This window comes from Pezoporus flaviventris, unplaced genomic scaffold (genome assembly GCF_033815535.1).
Source record: "Pezoporus flaviventris isolate CSIRO_AGI_PZ_B2104156 unplaced genomic scaffold, CSIRO_AGI_Pfla_v1 ptg000047l, whole genome shotgun sequence".
Taxonomy (NCBI): domain Eukaryota; kingdom Metazoa; phylum Chordata; class Aves; order Psittaciformes; family Psittacidae; genus Pezoporus; species Pezoporus flaviventris.
In genome coordinates this window covers 5,990,407-6,005,914 of record NW_026892595.1, presented here as the reverse complement: position 1 = coordinate 6,005,914, position 15,508 = coordinate 5,990,407, and the positions used below count along the sequence as shown (strand labels likewise).

Sequence of the window (15,508 nt, the reverse complement as noted above, 5' to 3'; positions counted from 1 at the left end):
ACTGTTAACTCTGTAGTTAATAACGTCTCCAAAGAATTGATTGTGAAAAGATATAACCTTACGGCATTCGGCAAATTGAACTTCACATTTGAGAGGCTACAGTAATTCAGTAACATTTTCAAATTTTCACTACCCTTCTTTATATCTGACAAGAGTGAAGACTGACATTTTAATAGTTGCTTTGGAATTAAGGAGAAAACGCATCTGACATGCCTATGCTTTTCACTGCAGATGAAGCTAACAACAGGTGAAAAGCTTCACCTCCAGCAGATGGTTACAGAGACCTCAGCAAAGGACTCAATACATCCTTTGTAGAAAGTTCAGCTGAAGTGGACAGAAATAACCTTGGAGAAAGCAACTTTCCAAGTGTTGTGAGAAACATTACAAGGAAACATCAAAGAAACTTCAAACCTAGTAATTATCATTATATTTGACTGATCTACAAATCTAAGATGTTGCTCAAGCTGTCTACAAAACTCCAATAAAATAATTTTCCCTTGGGCTAGAAAAGTGCTATAAGATTTAGACTCTGAATACGCCTCAAGCCCAACAACCTTGCTTCAACAAGGTAATCTGTAATAATATAAAACATTTTGGATGGTGTAAAAAGGAAGGGAAAACATTATCCCGTTCAAATGTGTCTCATCTCAGGACAATGAGGCTCAATTTTCTTGAACAAGTTACCAGTCTGAGCAAGCATAGCCCGAGGACCATGCCAAGCTATGGATAAAGACAGTTCCCATCTGTCTGTGCAGAAAAAGGAGTCTCAGACTTCCAGTATGAAATGACTGATCTCCAGGTCTATGAGGACTTTCAGCTTAGAATGAAAATTATGCCAAACAGCAACACCTGAAACCTATAATAGTAGAGATCTATAACAGACCAGAAAACAGTTTGAGCCTGAATTAAACTACCAACATAAAGCACTCAAAAAAACCCAACCCTGAGCATACACAGTACATAAAATGAAAAACAGTCTTCCTCATGAAGAACACAACTACTTCAGGTCCTTTTAAATCTTGAAAAACCTTCAAATTTAGTTAATGTGTTTGATGTTGTTAACTTGGCTACATACAAGTATGCGTATGTATGTAGATATGTATATGTACACACATATACAGTACCATGAAAATAACTGTTATTGTCATGGTACTGCATCTGTCTGGTTCTTGTGCTTTTGCTATTGCTTTTGTTGTAGACCAGGGAAGGTCTAAAACACCTGGTGAACACACAATATGTTCAAATTCAAGTATTACTTTATGAGTGATTCTCATGAACATTTTGATATCCTGGAATTCAGACCAATGGTATACTTCAAGCCTTATCTACAAGTAGATGGCCTATTTACTCTGACAGGGCAAGTAATTCCTAACCTGCCTTATCAAGAAATCATCATCAGCTACTCTGTGATAAAGAATGAAGTATTAACCAAAGTAACAGAATAATAAATAATAGAAATAATAATAAAATAGTGATGATGATGATAGTGATGAGAGTTCATACAGGAGGGATACAGAGAATTGTGCAATGAGAAACTAGAACTTCTCCAGACTTTCATTCTATTTTTATTTTTTACTAACAGCATATTTGTACCCAGCAATATATTCAATTTTTACCATTTTCCCATAAATATCATATCATCTAATTTTCCAAGCTACATAGAGGTGGGATTGGGAAAAAATGTCTGGGGAATGTCTAAGAACAAAATATTTCTTCACTATATCCAGGTTTTGTATTTCAAGAGAATATTCAGATCTCTCAAGACTATGGTAGCAGACCACCACATTCTGATGAGATTCCTGGCCACAGAACTGCATTCTGCTTGTAAAGGATTAGTTGCATTTCACTGACACACTTGATTTCCTGCCTTACATCTCTAGCTTTTTCCTTTATTTTTTTTTGGTGGTTTTTTTTTCTGTTTGCTTAAGATAACAATTATTTACATAGAGAACAAAGTATTTCCTCTTATGCAGAAACTATCAAATTTTGCACAGTTCTGGAGGATCCTTCAGGATGAAAAGCAGATTCAGTGCAAGCTATTGTTATTCCGTGTACTCCCTGGTAAATAACTTCTGCTTAGTCACCATAAGCAACAAAACCCACTATGTTCATAAAAAAAATATCAGCAACTAGAAGAGATGAAAGAGGACTCTGTACTAAATTGTTTCATGAAAAAGAATAGTTTATACAGACAGCAACTACATATTTGCATACTGCAAAACTCAGGAGCATAATGGACGATATACAAGAATGGTTCATCAGAAGAAGAGACTTGAATATTTAATCACAGAGACAAGCAAACCTGTGTTACACAGTTGTTTTGAATGTATGAACAACATGCAGCCTGAAAATATTAAAGATAAATAAACATAAGCATTTACTATAGCCATCTGATTTTTAGAAGGCCCAATCTGTATAAATGAATAAATACCATTCCCTAAATACAGGAAGTGGTATCTCCACTCCATCAGAAATTTCAGTGAAATATTATCACATGAAAAAGCACACGAAAATCTATGACAACAAGAATTACTTGGAAAAAGAGATCAACATGAGAATCATCAGAAACACTAAAAGATTCATGTAGGTTTTTTTGCAGTAAGCAAACATTATTTTACATAACTTAAATCACATTCTAAAATTGGTATTTTATTCCCACTCTCACAGCAAGGCTCTGACAACCAGTTCTTGCTGTCAGTTATGAATTAAAAGAGTAAGGAAATTGTTTTACACACCTTTCCTGAAAATTACATTATATGCATTTAAAAGAAACAAAACTTTCTTCAAAGTTTAGTTCAAACTTTAAGCAATGACTTGAAAAGAGCAGATGTTTTCTAGACCTTGAGATTATCACTTTTGAATAGTCTAACTTAGGAAGAAAGAAAACTTGAAATACATCAATTTTATCAAATAGCAAAAGAAGCAGAAAGACCTACTCCTTCACACATGAAGGACCTCTTCACCACAAGGTAGCAAGAGAACTAAAAGTTTACATGGCTAAATCCACTGAGTAGACATCGGGTGATTCAGAGAGCCCATGAGTAAGAGGGCTTCTCGATGTGGGGGGAGTGCTCATGGGAATCAGCACTGCATAAAGCACTCTTCTGATGGTCAGGACCAGCATACGAAGACTGACCTCCAGTCTTCTTTAGCCAGATTGTTCTAAGGACTATATCCTCGCTTTTAGGCCAATTTTCAAGAGAGGAGAAAAACTCTGGAAGAATCATGTAGTATCTCATATGCATTTTCAAGAAAATAAAAATTTATGAGTTTTTTGTCATTGACAATGCCAATAGGATGGGAATTCCAATGCATAATAAATGATTGAGTCTTACAAACATTAATTACTCTGAAACAAGAAACTACCTATCTATCCTGACAGGTAATAATACTTCTCCATTGTATAGCACTGCAAGAAAACACGCATGCAATATCACTGCAGTTGTAATTGAGTGGTACTGATTAATTGAGAAAAAATAGCATAATAGAAAACTGACTGCCACCTAAAAACTGGGTTTAAACATGACAGCTGTATGAAGCTGCTGTTACTTAAGAAGGGAATGACCTAGTCCTGGCAAGACCAGTTTTCATGTATGTTGGACTACACCATATTTACTATGAGGTTCAGGCACAGTTTCATTTTCCATGTGCTTCCAACTAAAAGCATCAATGGATTCAAGTCACAACCAACCAATTTTCTACATAGTTACTTGTTTCTGAAAACAATAGAGAAAAACAATGATAAAAAGGAAATGAAAACATCAACTTTGGGTTATAAAACACTTAAAAAATGCAGGATGGGTTTTCTTCCTTATGTTTACATTGCAGAGGTATCCAAAAGCGTTAGATTTTAAGAGCTTTGGAAAGATGTTTTTTCTCTTGTTGAAACATCAGTTACTAGCTCCTGCTAAAGGGATGAAAGCAAACTGATGAACCAGTAGTTTGCTTTGGCATGCAAGTCCTATGTCCCTTTGATGTGGAAGTAAACTGCATTGCTGACGCACATGCACACAGACTCTCTCAGGGTTTCTTCTCCCATCAATGGACAAGGTGTTTAACTGATAACTCGTTAACACTTATATGAGCTCTATGTGTAAATCCTCTGCAACCTTGATGGAAAAAGCAGAAGGCAGTGCTTTGCAAATGTTGTATCTAAAGCCTTCACAGCACAAGAACTAGACCCTTCTATGAAAGACTAGTGTTAAAGACTTGAAATTATTTTATCACTCCTTAAATTTGTCAACAAATAACTCTTTATATTGTTCTCTTTAAGAATACATGACTTTGGGTGCTTTCTTGATTCTCAGGTATACAATTTTTCTTCCAAGCTGAACAAAATGTAAAGCGATTGAATAGAATTTATTTTTAATTACTGTTGCACAAGTGCACACACATACAAAAAAAAAAAAGACTTAACTGAAGAAATATAGCAAATTTGTAGTTTTTTAGAATTTAACAACAGTTAAACGAAGAAAAAGTGAACCCCCAAATTAAAAACAAAAAAAAAACCCACAACCCCAAAACAGTGAAATATATATACAAACTGTTGACTGGAACCTAAGTGGTGGACCTTCATTTTCTAAGGCTGAAAAATCAACCTGAAGCAATTAAAACCCACATTCAGCCTTGCTTCATATCAGGTTTATAGAAGCATTTTCTAATATATTCTCTGTGTGTCAAGCACACTAAGAAATTCTCAGATTTAATGGCCACATCTTATGCTTAAAACTTGCAACTCAAGCAAGCAATTGTCGCGTCTTCTGTCAGGTGCTATTTTCATCAAGCCGCTTTTTGTGCTTAAATTTGAAAATCCTTTCAAGCTAATCCCATCCTAGTCAGTAAATCCAATCACTCCTGTGGCACGGCAAGTCTTTGTTACCTAGCTTTGTGCATCGAAAGCTGAACTGCTGCAGAGGAACTGCTAATAACCTTATTATCCACTGGGACCATGTAGATGGTACGGCACAGAATGTATACAAGTGGTGCTTAAAATTAGCAAGGCAGAAATTAAAAAAAAATTAACAAAATGCCCTAATAAGCATAAACTGATGCAAGTTTGCCTTATTTTTTTTTGTACTTTAGTATGACTGAAACAGAGAAGAGAACACAAATCATTTATAAATTCCCATGAGTCACTGACTTTCATGTGAATGAAACATGGAGACTAAACCAACCAATAATTTCTTGGTCCAGATCAGACACTGAAAAACTAAGTTAAATGCTCCTGTTATTTGTTCTATTACTTGCCACAGGGTATAAAATTCACCTTATAATTCCATTTGATTCACTTTCTCATGTTAACTATCCCGAAGGCTTGCGTGAAGCAATTTGAAGGCATGCTTTAAGTTGACTGGTGCAACCTCCATGTTCCCTGATTCCAACATTATACATTAATCACCCTTTGATGAATCACAAAAAGGTATAAAAACACACCCTGATTAGCAGAACTGATCTGACTCACCCATTATTCTACTCAGTGCCATGTTCTTTGTGGGCGACTCGTTGAGACCCTCGATCCCACTGTAGAGGGAGTGGGAAATTCTCCGTTCCCGTTCATCCAGCAGAGTCTCTATGGGCAGCTCTGGCCCTGAGGGGCTCCCAGGTGACTCCAGCTGCACAGAGAGAAGAAAATTAGCGCCCAGGGTCCATTTAGCAGCATGGGAGAACTGTAACAACTTGCCTAAGGCCTAGTCCTGTCTGGGCATCAAATGAGCTAGAACTTCTCACCCCGGACAAATATGATTTGTAATGACAGCTCTGCTTAATGACCAACTTTCTAAGCCACTTTACTCTGCATCTCCTATGGTGCCCTGTCAAATTTCAAAACCTTCAGCAGAAAATTGGTGAAAAAAAAAATTGCATTTTGGTGTCTCTTTGTTGAATAATTTCTTAAACAGACAGTTTTGGCTTTTTGCAGTGCTATTGAGCAGACAGCTGGGTCATCTCTCCCACAGTGACAGCCTGTCAGAACAAGGCCTTTGTCAGGAGCATGAACTCCATTTGGAAGTGAGCTGCTGCTGGTTTTTGAAGCGGTGCAATTTGCTTTCAAATGTAATCATCATGGAAACCCCCTGGAAACTCCACCACACATATTAGTAATCAATACACAAACACTCACTTTGGAGGGAAAGAAAAAACCAAAAAAAGAAAAGAAGTCAAACTTCATAGAGTATTTTATTTTATTTTATTTTATTTTATTTTTATTTTTTCCTACTTATGATGAGTTCTTTGCTTTGCCTTTCCTGGGTGCAGGGTACAGAGACCTTGTATGCTTCATACAGTTTAGAAGCTTCCCTGATCGCTGGCACTCCTGCAGCATCCAGGCAGAGCCACAAAAAACAGAACTGCCCTTTCAGACCTCAGCCCCTGGACATGTCATGTTCCTGCCCACCATCTCTCCAGCCAGATATCCCTGTGGCATCACAAGATGGATGAAGAAGGTGGTGGAAGAAGTGATGGACAAATAGGCTGCTTGGCCACATGCACAGGAAAAAAGACTACGTGTATGCTGCCGCCCCACCAAAGCTGCTATTCAAGAGAAGGCTCTCCTGAGTGATGTCCCAGCTCAGCTTTTTTTCTAGAAGCTGGTCATCCCTTGTTTTCCTGCGTATGCCTCTCAGATTTTTTTTAAAAAAGAGAGGAAAAAGTTGAGTTTTCCTTAATGAGTCCCAGAGAATCAGAGCTCAGTGGAGAGCAGCATCCATATGAGGCAAAGAAAGCAAGCGCTTTGATATCGTCTAGCTGGGTTTAGCCACCACATTAGCTGAGGGCAGCACTGCTGCTGCTGTCAACACAGCCCCTGTGAGAGGGGGGAATGAGCGCCTATGCATTCACTGGTCAGGCTGGATACCCAATTTGTCAGCCACCAGTCCCTCACTGCAGACAGATACCAGACTCCCCACGACATCACCCAGCCCTCACGCCATCCAGCTCTCCTGCCCCTACAGCTCTTGGTTCACCTGAGCTCTAGCACTGCTGGCTATTTGGTAATGTATGTTACCAAAGGGGTTTCACCAAGATCTTTAAACCAAATCACTTAAGCAGAGGGAACTGAATCTAGCCCTATTAAAATAGATAAACAAATATTAAAAAATACACGTGCTTTGCAGGGTAATCATACAAACTCACACATCAAAGTGTTAGCTGTTGTTGCCAACAAGCCTCTTCATATTGAAGTGCATAGTTAAATCTCAAGAACAATGCCCTTACACAAATCCCACAGCATACATTTAAATGTACTGAAATGCAGCAGGGACCAGATATTGCAAGATACTGAGCATGCTGCAAACTTTCCGAAGCCACACTTATTCCAAGCAGTTCATAGTTTCAGGAATTACAATAACAAGCGGAGTGTTTGTTGGTTGTTTTTAGTTCTTGAAACAGCTGCCCATTATTAATCACTCTACCCATAACCGCCAGATGACTAAAAATATATGCTATGAAAGATTTTTAAAAATCTGTTTCAAAGGCTACAAAGCACTCAGCTACAGTCTCCACAGCAGAGGCTTTGAAGTCAGCCCAATGGTCTGCTGACTTCTGACACTGGGGTCCTGGCCCGACGCCTGGTACATAGAGGGGTGGAGGTTTGCGAAACACTGCATTGCAAAGTCAAGGAGACCATGACTGGGAGGTCACAGAGTCTGCAAAAATTCTTATTTCTGTTCAAAGACATCATCTGATTAATGTAAATGAGATATTTAATGAAGTTCCAAATTGTAGACTTATCTCTCCCAGTTTGATAAGCACTGGGGAGATTTACTACGTCAGAGGGTCAACACAATTACAATTGGAGTCACGTCAAGCTGCAGGAGAATAATAAATTTGCAGTGCAAGTGAATCAGACTCAATAAGGTTTAAATTGTGAAATGAGGATTTGTTTTATTAGTTTTTTTTAAATTGCAGATTACAAATGACAGATTTACCAAAAAGTAAATTAAACAATATTTGTAGCCTCTGTCATAAAGGAATCTAACGCAAACTCAAAAAGAATATAAATGTTAAATTCTGAAAGACCAAGAAAAAAACAGCACAGCAACATTAGACTGCTTGAGGACTTAAACTTGCATGATAAAGGCATTAAATGATGAACTAACCTTTATTTCACTGACTTTAAATAAGGTGTGAAAAAATCAAAGTGCTTTGGGATTTATTCTCCCAGTGCTATATTGATGACTTTATGTAACAAGTGTCCAGCTTTTAGTGAGCCATATCACGGAGTCCTCCTTCATGTGACAACCCATCAACATTCAAACTCATTTGTAGGAACATCTCAAGAGATTTCCAGAAAGACACTGACAAGAAGAAATCTCTGAATCAGAGAAATACAAAGAAATTCACTCCTGGTAATGCAGTAAAGTACACGGTAAATAAGAGAAACAGCAGGAGCGCTGTGTTTAGATGGCCATGTTTTGTAAAGTGAATCATGTATTTTATAATTTTCATGGGGAAAACTTTTTCCATTTCTAATTAGCATCTCAAAAGCTGGATTTAAACAAAGGCATCGACAGCCAACTACACAAATATTTTCCAAAAGATACAATGCCTTTTATAAAATAGCAAAAATTAGACAGGAATTACACAACTGACTTTCACAAGGGGAAAAAAGTCTCTTCCTTACATTGTTAACAGAAAATTTGTGTAAGAAAAATACATGGAATTTGGAAACCATGCTGTGAGCAAGACAGAGATCGACAGTCCAAAACAAGGCTGCAGTTCAAATAAAGACTTCTTCCTGATGTGCTTCTAATAAAGAGCTTGAATTACATATTCCAGTTCTTCCCTTAGCCAGTATCAATGCTATCTGGTATAATTTAATTTGATTAACTGATAAACAGTAATACAAAGATGTACAAATTCCTAACCTTTATTAAAGGCTTGGCAAGAAAAGCAAGCTAGGAAGCAACTGGCCCCTATACTTCCTATCAATAGCTGCCCCTAGCAGTATCACTTCTTCGTTTGGCAATTTGGAGACATGGACTGGCTGAGGTTGGATGGAACCACTGGAGATTATCTAGTTCAACCTCTTGCTCAAAGCCAGGTCAGCAAGAGCAGGTTGTGTCTTGTCCAGTTGGATTTTGAATCCCTCCAAGGACAGAGATTCCACAACCTCTCTGAGCAACCTGTTGCAAGTGGTTGACCACACTTTCAAAAGTTTTCTTACTACATTTAAAGAAATTTCTTGCATTTCAGTTTGTGCTGGTTGCTTCTCCTGGCACTGGGCAGCCCTGAGTAGAGTCTGGATCAGTCTTCTTATTCTCCCCCATCAGGTATTTATAGACACTGGTAAGATCCCCCTGAGGCTTCTCCTCTCCAGGCTGAAAAGAAAGACTTCCCTCTCTGGGTGCTAGCGCTGATCTGTAATAAATGATCATATTCATAAAAATGCAATAAAGCCTCACATCTTACAGACTGCCTGTAGCTCCATTTCTCCCCATTCTCTTAAAATAAAAATAGAAACAAAATTTATTTTTTTTCCCCAATCAAAAAGGTCTCTACCCTGGCCCTTTGTCATTCCGATAAGAACCAGCTGCCTGCTAAAGCACTGTGTGTACTTAGCTAGCCCAGCTGCTGCTTATCTAGATGATAAAAGGACAACTTATGTGGTCCTTTTTACTTAAACACCACCATCCATCCTATCTGAAGTTATGCACATAAACAGGAAAAAAGTTTATGCACAAGAACATTGCCAAAATATTCAAAGCATAAACAAGCTTTTTATAAAAAACAACCCCCCCCCCAAAAAAAAAAAACAACAAACAACAAAACAAACAAAACGATAATCAGACACCATTCTTCTTCTTTCAGAAAGTAAATTATCCAAACACTGGCATGCAAGCATTATGGATTTTAAAGCAGCCAGCATACAAATTTGCCATATATCACACTGCTTTCAGGGTACCAAAGCTTTTTCTGTCACACGGAATGATTCTCCAGGCTCTCTTCTTCCTTTCTTTTCTGTGCACTGTGGCCAAAATGGCCAAAATGCTTCAGCTTCCTGTTTTCAATAGAGATACTTTTATACTACTACTACCAATGCTAAATATGATTTTTCTTTATTACCAGCAAAGTTGGGATCCTGTTTTAGGGCCAGACTTTGCAAGAAGTAAAACTGCAGGTAAACAGCCAGTAAAAGGGTCAGGTTTGACTTACACGTACAATCATGCGCTAATAAATGGAAAATTAGTGCAGTTTCTAAGAAATACAGCATTTTTCTGAAAATGTCAAAAGACAAGCAGAAGACAAAAAATGCTTTCAGTGAGGGAACCCACACAGCTTTGCAAATTGCAGTTAGATGGTAGGTTATGTGCTATGGGGAGGAACCTGGGCCAAGATGGAGCTTTGTAAGTTGATACCAAGGATAGAAAACAGATAAAAGAGAAAAAAATAAGTCAAAGCAAGCAGGGACAGGTAAAAGGGCAAAACAGAAGACACAAACCACTACAAAATAGAAAACCATGTACATACTTTCCCAACAACTAACTTTTTTAATATCTTGGAATGTTTACTATTAGAGATTTACCTAAGGACACCAAAAATCATGAAGCAAAAATAGCACAAGAGGCATAAAAGACAACCATTAACAGGTCCTGTATTAGAAGTTCAAGTAAAATGTGCCACTATTAAGAAAGAATAATAATATCAATATGGCCCCAGAAATTGAGAGGAAGAGGGAAGAATTTAATCCTGCCCCACTGGGATGCTGGTGTGCACTAAGGTGCCACTGAGCTTTCTGAGCTCTCAGGCAATGAAACTGACATGATGTACTTGCATTTACAAAAAGCCTCTACCAAGGCTTCAAAGGCATTTAACAAAGTAAGTTTTCATGGGACTGGACTAAGTTTCTGGGTTGAAATCTGGCTAAAGGATTGGACACAAAAATTAGTCTTCAGGATGGAGAAGAACCACTTGCAGGTACCTCCAGGGAGAGAGCTGGGAACATCTTAGGCTGATGAGCAGCTTTATCAATGACTTGGAGAAGGGAGTGAAGAGTGAAATCACTGGGTTTGGAGAAGATGCTAAAGCCTTTTTCATTGTTAAATGAACTCTAGAAGGTCACCACAAAAACTAATCTAGTGAGAAAAGAAAAAAAATCAAACTTGTCATTCATTTCAATGTAGGTAACTAAGTAATGCATGTATGGAAAAACGCTGCTGAACGTTTTATACTTCCACCCATCTGCAGTCTCTCTCACAGATCTGTCTACCAGTCAATTTATTTATACACTTGATGAAGTCCTTATATGGTCTGGATTCATGACTGTTTCTCTGATTCCTGGTTTATTCCATTTTCAACTCAACAACTGAAGCAAGATGAACAGGCATGCAGAAAGAAATTTGGGGATCTGCAAATCATTTACAAATCTTCATTTCAGGCAGGTTTGACAAGACATTAATTCTGTCCAAAAAGGCAGATAGACAAGAAAAACCCTTGAAATCTCTCATTTTGAAGGAAAATGGCGATGCTTTCTTTCTTAATGACAGACAAGCGCTGCCTGCATGTGGCATGAACAGAGTGCAGATGAGCAATCTGTGCCTCTAAGCTGTCCAGGTTGCAGGACTGAAAAGAGCAGAATTCCAAAAGTAACAATTACCTTTATTTTCTTGAATCAGCACATAGTGCCGCCAGGTGCACGGATCTGCCTCACAGTTGTGCCTAAGCGCTGTTTATGCACTATGGCAATACAGCCAGCAGCTGTTTGCCCATACAGCCTAATCATAATAATATCACTAATTAACAGAACATGGTGCAAGGAGTGCCAGTGTTTCTCCTTAATTTAAAGAAAAGAATTTAAAGAAAAATGCCAACCCTGAATTAAAGATCTAAAAAGCTGATGGCCACATCTTCTGAAAACTGAGGTGTTAAATACTGGCCATGTATGAATATCAAGTCAATACTATTGTTATTGTCCCCACTTTTGCCACTGTCTGCACAACTTTGGAATTGTACCTTAAAGTCCTTCTATGCATATATAGGAAATTTTATGAGTTGGGAAAGGCTGAAAGTTGTAAAACATAGATTAGAACAGCGTATTTAACATTTTTTGGAAAGGGGGTAGAGGGTACCTGAGATATATCCAAATCACAAACTAAATTTTTTAACACTAATAGTATCTATTCACTCTCTGGTATGGCTCAGATATTAAACAAATCTTTGCAGAGTTTGTAGTAGTGCTGCTTACAGAATGAACTATATTACTGCACTATTGTATAGATGTAATGCAAACAGATACACAGTTTTGGCTTGGAGTTCATTCATAACTGCCACTCACCCCATGCTTATATCAATATTTACTATAAGATAATTCACTTGAAAAACCTGGACTGATTATACTCTGTCTCTTGGCGAGTCAATGAAAATTCGTTCTGCAGGAAACTCTTCAGTTCAGTAAAACCACAACAGCATAAAAATACTTTTTACCTTCTGGGAAGTCTGTGGTTTCTTTTGACATTACAGTTACATAAGCACTGATGATGATCTCCTCACTACCTCTCTGAAGACAAGATAATACTTTTAAGATGTTTATGTACACTTTAATTCTTACTATAATTGCCTTGGGGGCTTACTCTATACAACACGAAAACTGCTGAAGCTGTGTCAGATTAATGCTGGCATAAAAAAGGAGTATCAGAAGTCATTTCACAAAGTTCTGGAAGTTTCATGTTCAAGTTAAGTATGACTTTTGCCTTCTGAAGCCTAAGAAAGCTTTCTGACAAAGTGAAAGCTCCTCTGCAGCAGACGGGAGGCAACTGTCCCTGCCCCTTTAAACCCAAGAAAGCAGGGTTTGAGCCATCCCTCTTCTGGAATGGCACTCCGCGGAATCATGCTGTCAAATGAGTTCCCCCTGCAATTCTTAGGGCTGATTATGAAAATGGATCTTAAAACTGGAGGAAATGTGTTCATACTACTTTCTTAAAATCCCATTCAAACTTAGTGTTACTGAAGAAAAGAAGCAGACTCCATTGCCTATCTATCACAAAAGAGCTCAGTTTGATTTTGCAAATGCAAAACAATTACTGGACTTGAAGCCAGGAGGAAAAAAAGGTTGGGTTGTTTTGCTATTGTTTTTCTAACAGACAGATAGTACATGTTTTTATCATACATCGAGCAATCTTTTTTGCATTGGCATTATCATCCTTTGTATGGATTCCCCTCCTGAAACACTTGAGGCTGCTCCATGGCACAGTGGGGAATCCCAGGGCCCAGAGTCCTGACCTCGCTCCATGGTGCAGGATGACCACACTGCTGGGATGGAGCAGAATGAACACTGCAATGTGCAATGCACAAAAGGGAATATAATTGAGCTCGTTCCACCTAACTGTGGCTCTGCAAGACTAACAAGAGTGCAAGCTGTATTTTTGTCCATAAAGTGGGCACATACCATGCTGAATCCACACAGGAAATAAATCAGCTGAAGAGGAACTTTTTTTTTGCTACTGTTATTTTATAATGACTCCTTTGGAGAACCAAATGAGAAAGAGGAACATAGAAAACACCAGGGAAATACTTTCTCAAAAGGTAAACATTTATTTTTGTCTTTAATAAAAACCACTAAACCCCATTTCTGAGGGACTGGGGTTGTTTAGTCTGGAGAAAAAGAGGCTTTTTACAACTCCTTCTAAAGAATTTCCAGTGAGGTGGGTGGTTGGTCTCCTCTCCAAGTAACAAGCAATAGGATGACAGCAAATGGTCTCAAGTTGTGCCAGGGGAGGTTTAGACTGGTATTAAGGAAAAAAAAAAATCACTGAATGGCCTGTCAAGCATTGGAACAGGCTGCTCAGGGCAGTGGTGGAATCACCATCCCTGAAGGTTTTTAAGAGGTGTAGATACGGTGCTTAGGGGCATGGTTTAGTGGTGGACTTGGCAGTGTAAGGTTAATGGTTGGACTTGATGATCTTAAAGGTCTTTTCCAGCATAAAGGATTCTGTGATTCTGTGCTGGTAAAATGTGTGATTTATCAAGATTGGGTCTGCCCATCTGATGCTTTTACTTCTAATCTACAAGCCTGTGAATTTACTACCAGTCAGATGCCGTTTACTTTTTGTTCTAACACTAAAAATCTTTGCTGGTGGCAGTTAAAGGAACATTCTAAGGGGAAAACTTGTGTACCAATATGTGTCTAAGTAATCTACGTTGCTGAATTAATATAGCTAAGGCTTGTAGACATGGCCAATATTTGGTGTTCCATGGGAAGTGAATGCAAGGCTCAGCTGCACAATGATGATCTCAGCTGGGTCTCAATCAACATGTCCATTATTTATAGGCTAATACCATACTCACATATATGGCTTTCATGCAAGATACATAAATAGTATTATCATAGTTTCTCAGTATTATATCAAATTAATAATGTCTAAATCTGTTCAATTCTTGAACAATGCAAAATACCAAGACAAAAAATATTCTTTGATTTTTATTTCATTGAAGTCTGGGCATTGCAGACTTTCAGTCTTTCAGACTATTTTGATGATCACTACACCATATCACCACTTTCCTGAATCACTATGGCTCATCTCACCAGCTTACTAAGGAGTTGGGAAAATGCACAAAAACTGTAATGTAAGCCCAGACAGACAGAGCTCCCTATCTTGACACTGTACAGATCCATTTCAGCCCATATAAATATGGTTCTAACATCAGCTCCTTCATCTTGGAGTGCATATACTGTAGACTGAGCTGTTCCAGTTTTGGCACCTGATTTCTGCAGAATAAATCATGCTAAATGTCAAGCAGATGTAGGGTACCAAACTATTTTTAACTTGAGTGAGTAAAAACTCTACTGGATTTGAGGAGTGATGTCTTTGGTTCACATTGCTGGATTTCCTGCATCATATTTACAAACACTGTCTTGATACATACGATCTAGAAGAATTTCACTAAGAGTGAAAATAAATCTACACCCTTTTTGAAAAAAATAATTCTAGTAAACACAGAAAGAGTTTAAAATATTTCACCCTTTTTATGTGGTAACATAAAATGCATCTGAAAATGGGTAGGAATTAGGATCAAAGGATGGTCTGGAGTCCAGATTCAGAATTAGGGGTAGGACATCACCAAATATAAAAAGATCAGAATTCCTTCAACACCAAGTGAGAAGCTGTGTACATCCAAGCTGCCTTTCTAGCAATGTGCATATACAAACGTATGCATGTACATTAAAGCTGCGTATAAGCAGTTAATCAAGAGAAGCTTAATACTTTCAGAGAGGCTAGTGTCTTTTTCAAACATGATTTTATAATACACTATGGACTGTAATTTTTTAAAGATTGATTTTATACATTAAAAAATAAACCATCCCATTTCCCCCAGGCAGGATCTGCAGTACTAAAACAATTTGTGCACATTATTTTTGAAGCATGATCATCAAGAAATAACGTTCCTGGTAAGACCTTACCATTGTTAACAAGAATGAAAGAATGACTTAGATGTCCTAAGAACAGATGCTTCTCTGACTCACCATTCAACTGCAGCCTATTTAACTCAATGCATTTCTCTAATTTGTCAAAATCAT

General features: G+C 37.9%; 1 protein-coding gene across 14 annotated transcripts in view; it reads right to left on the bottom strand.

Annotated features, from left to right (window-relative positions):
- Positions 1-15,508, bottom strand: part of PARD3 (par-3 family cell polarity regulator) — a 451,464-nt gene that overhangs the window by 163,404 nt on the left and 272,552 nt on the right. For all 14 annotated transcript variants that reach the window (XM_061468050.1, XM_061468055.1, XM_061468051.1 and 11 more), the window contains one exon: positions 5,462-5,612. In XM_061468050.1, the coding sequence (XP_061324034.1) occupies positions 5,462-5,612 (151 nt within the window). The remainder of the gene's footprint in view (positions 1-5,461; positions 5,613-15,508) is intronic.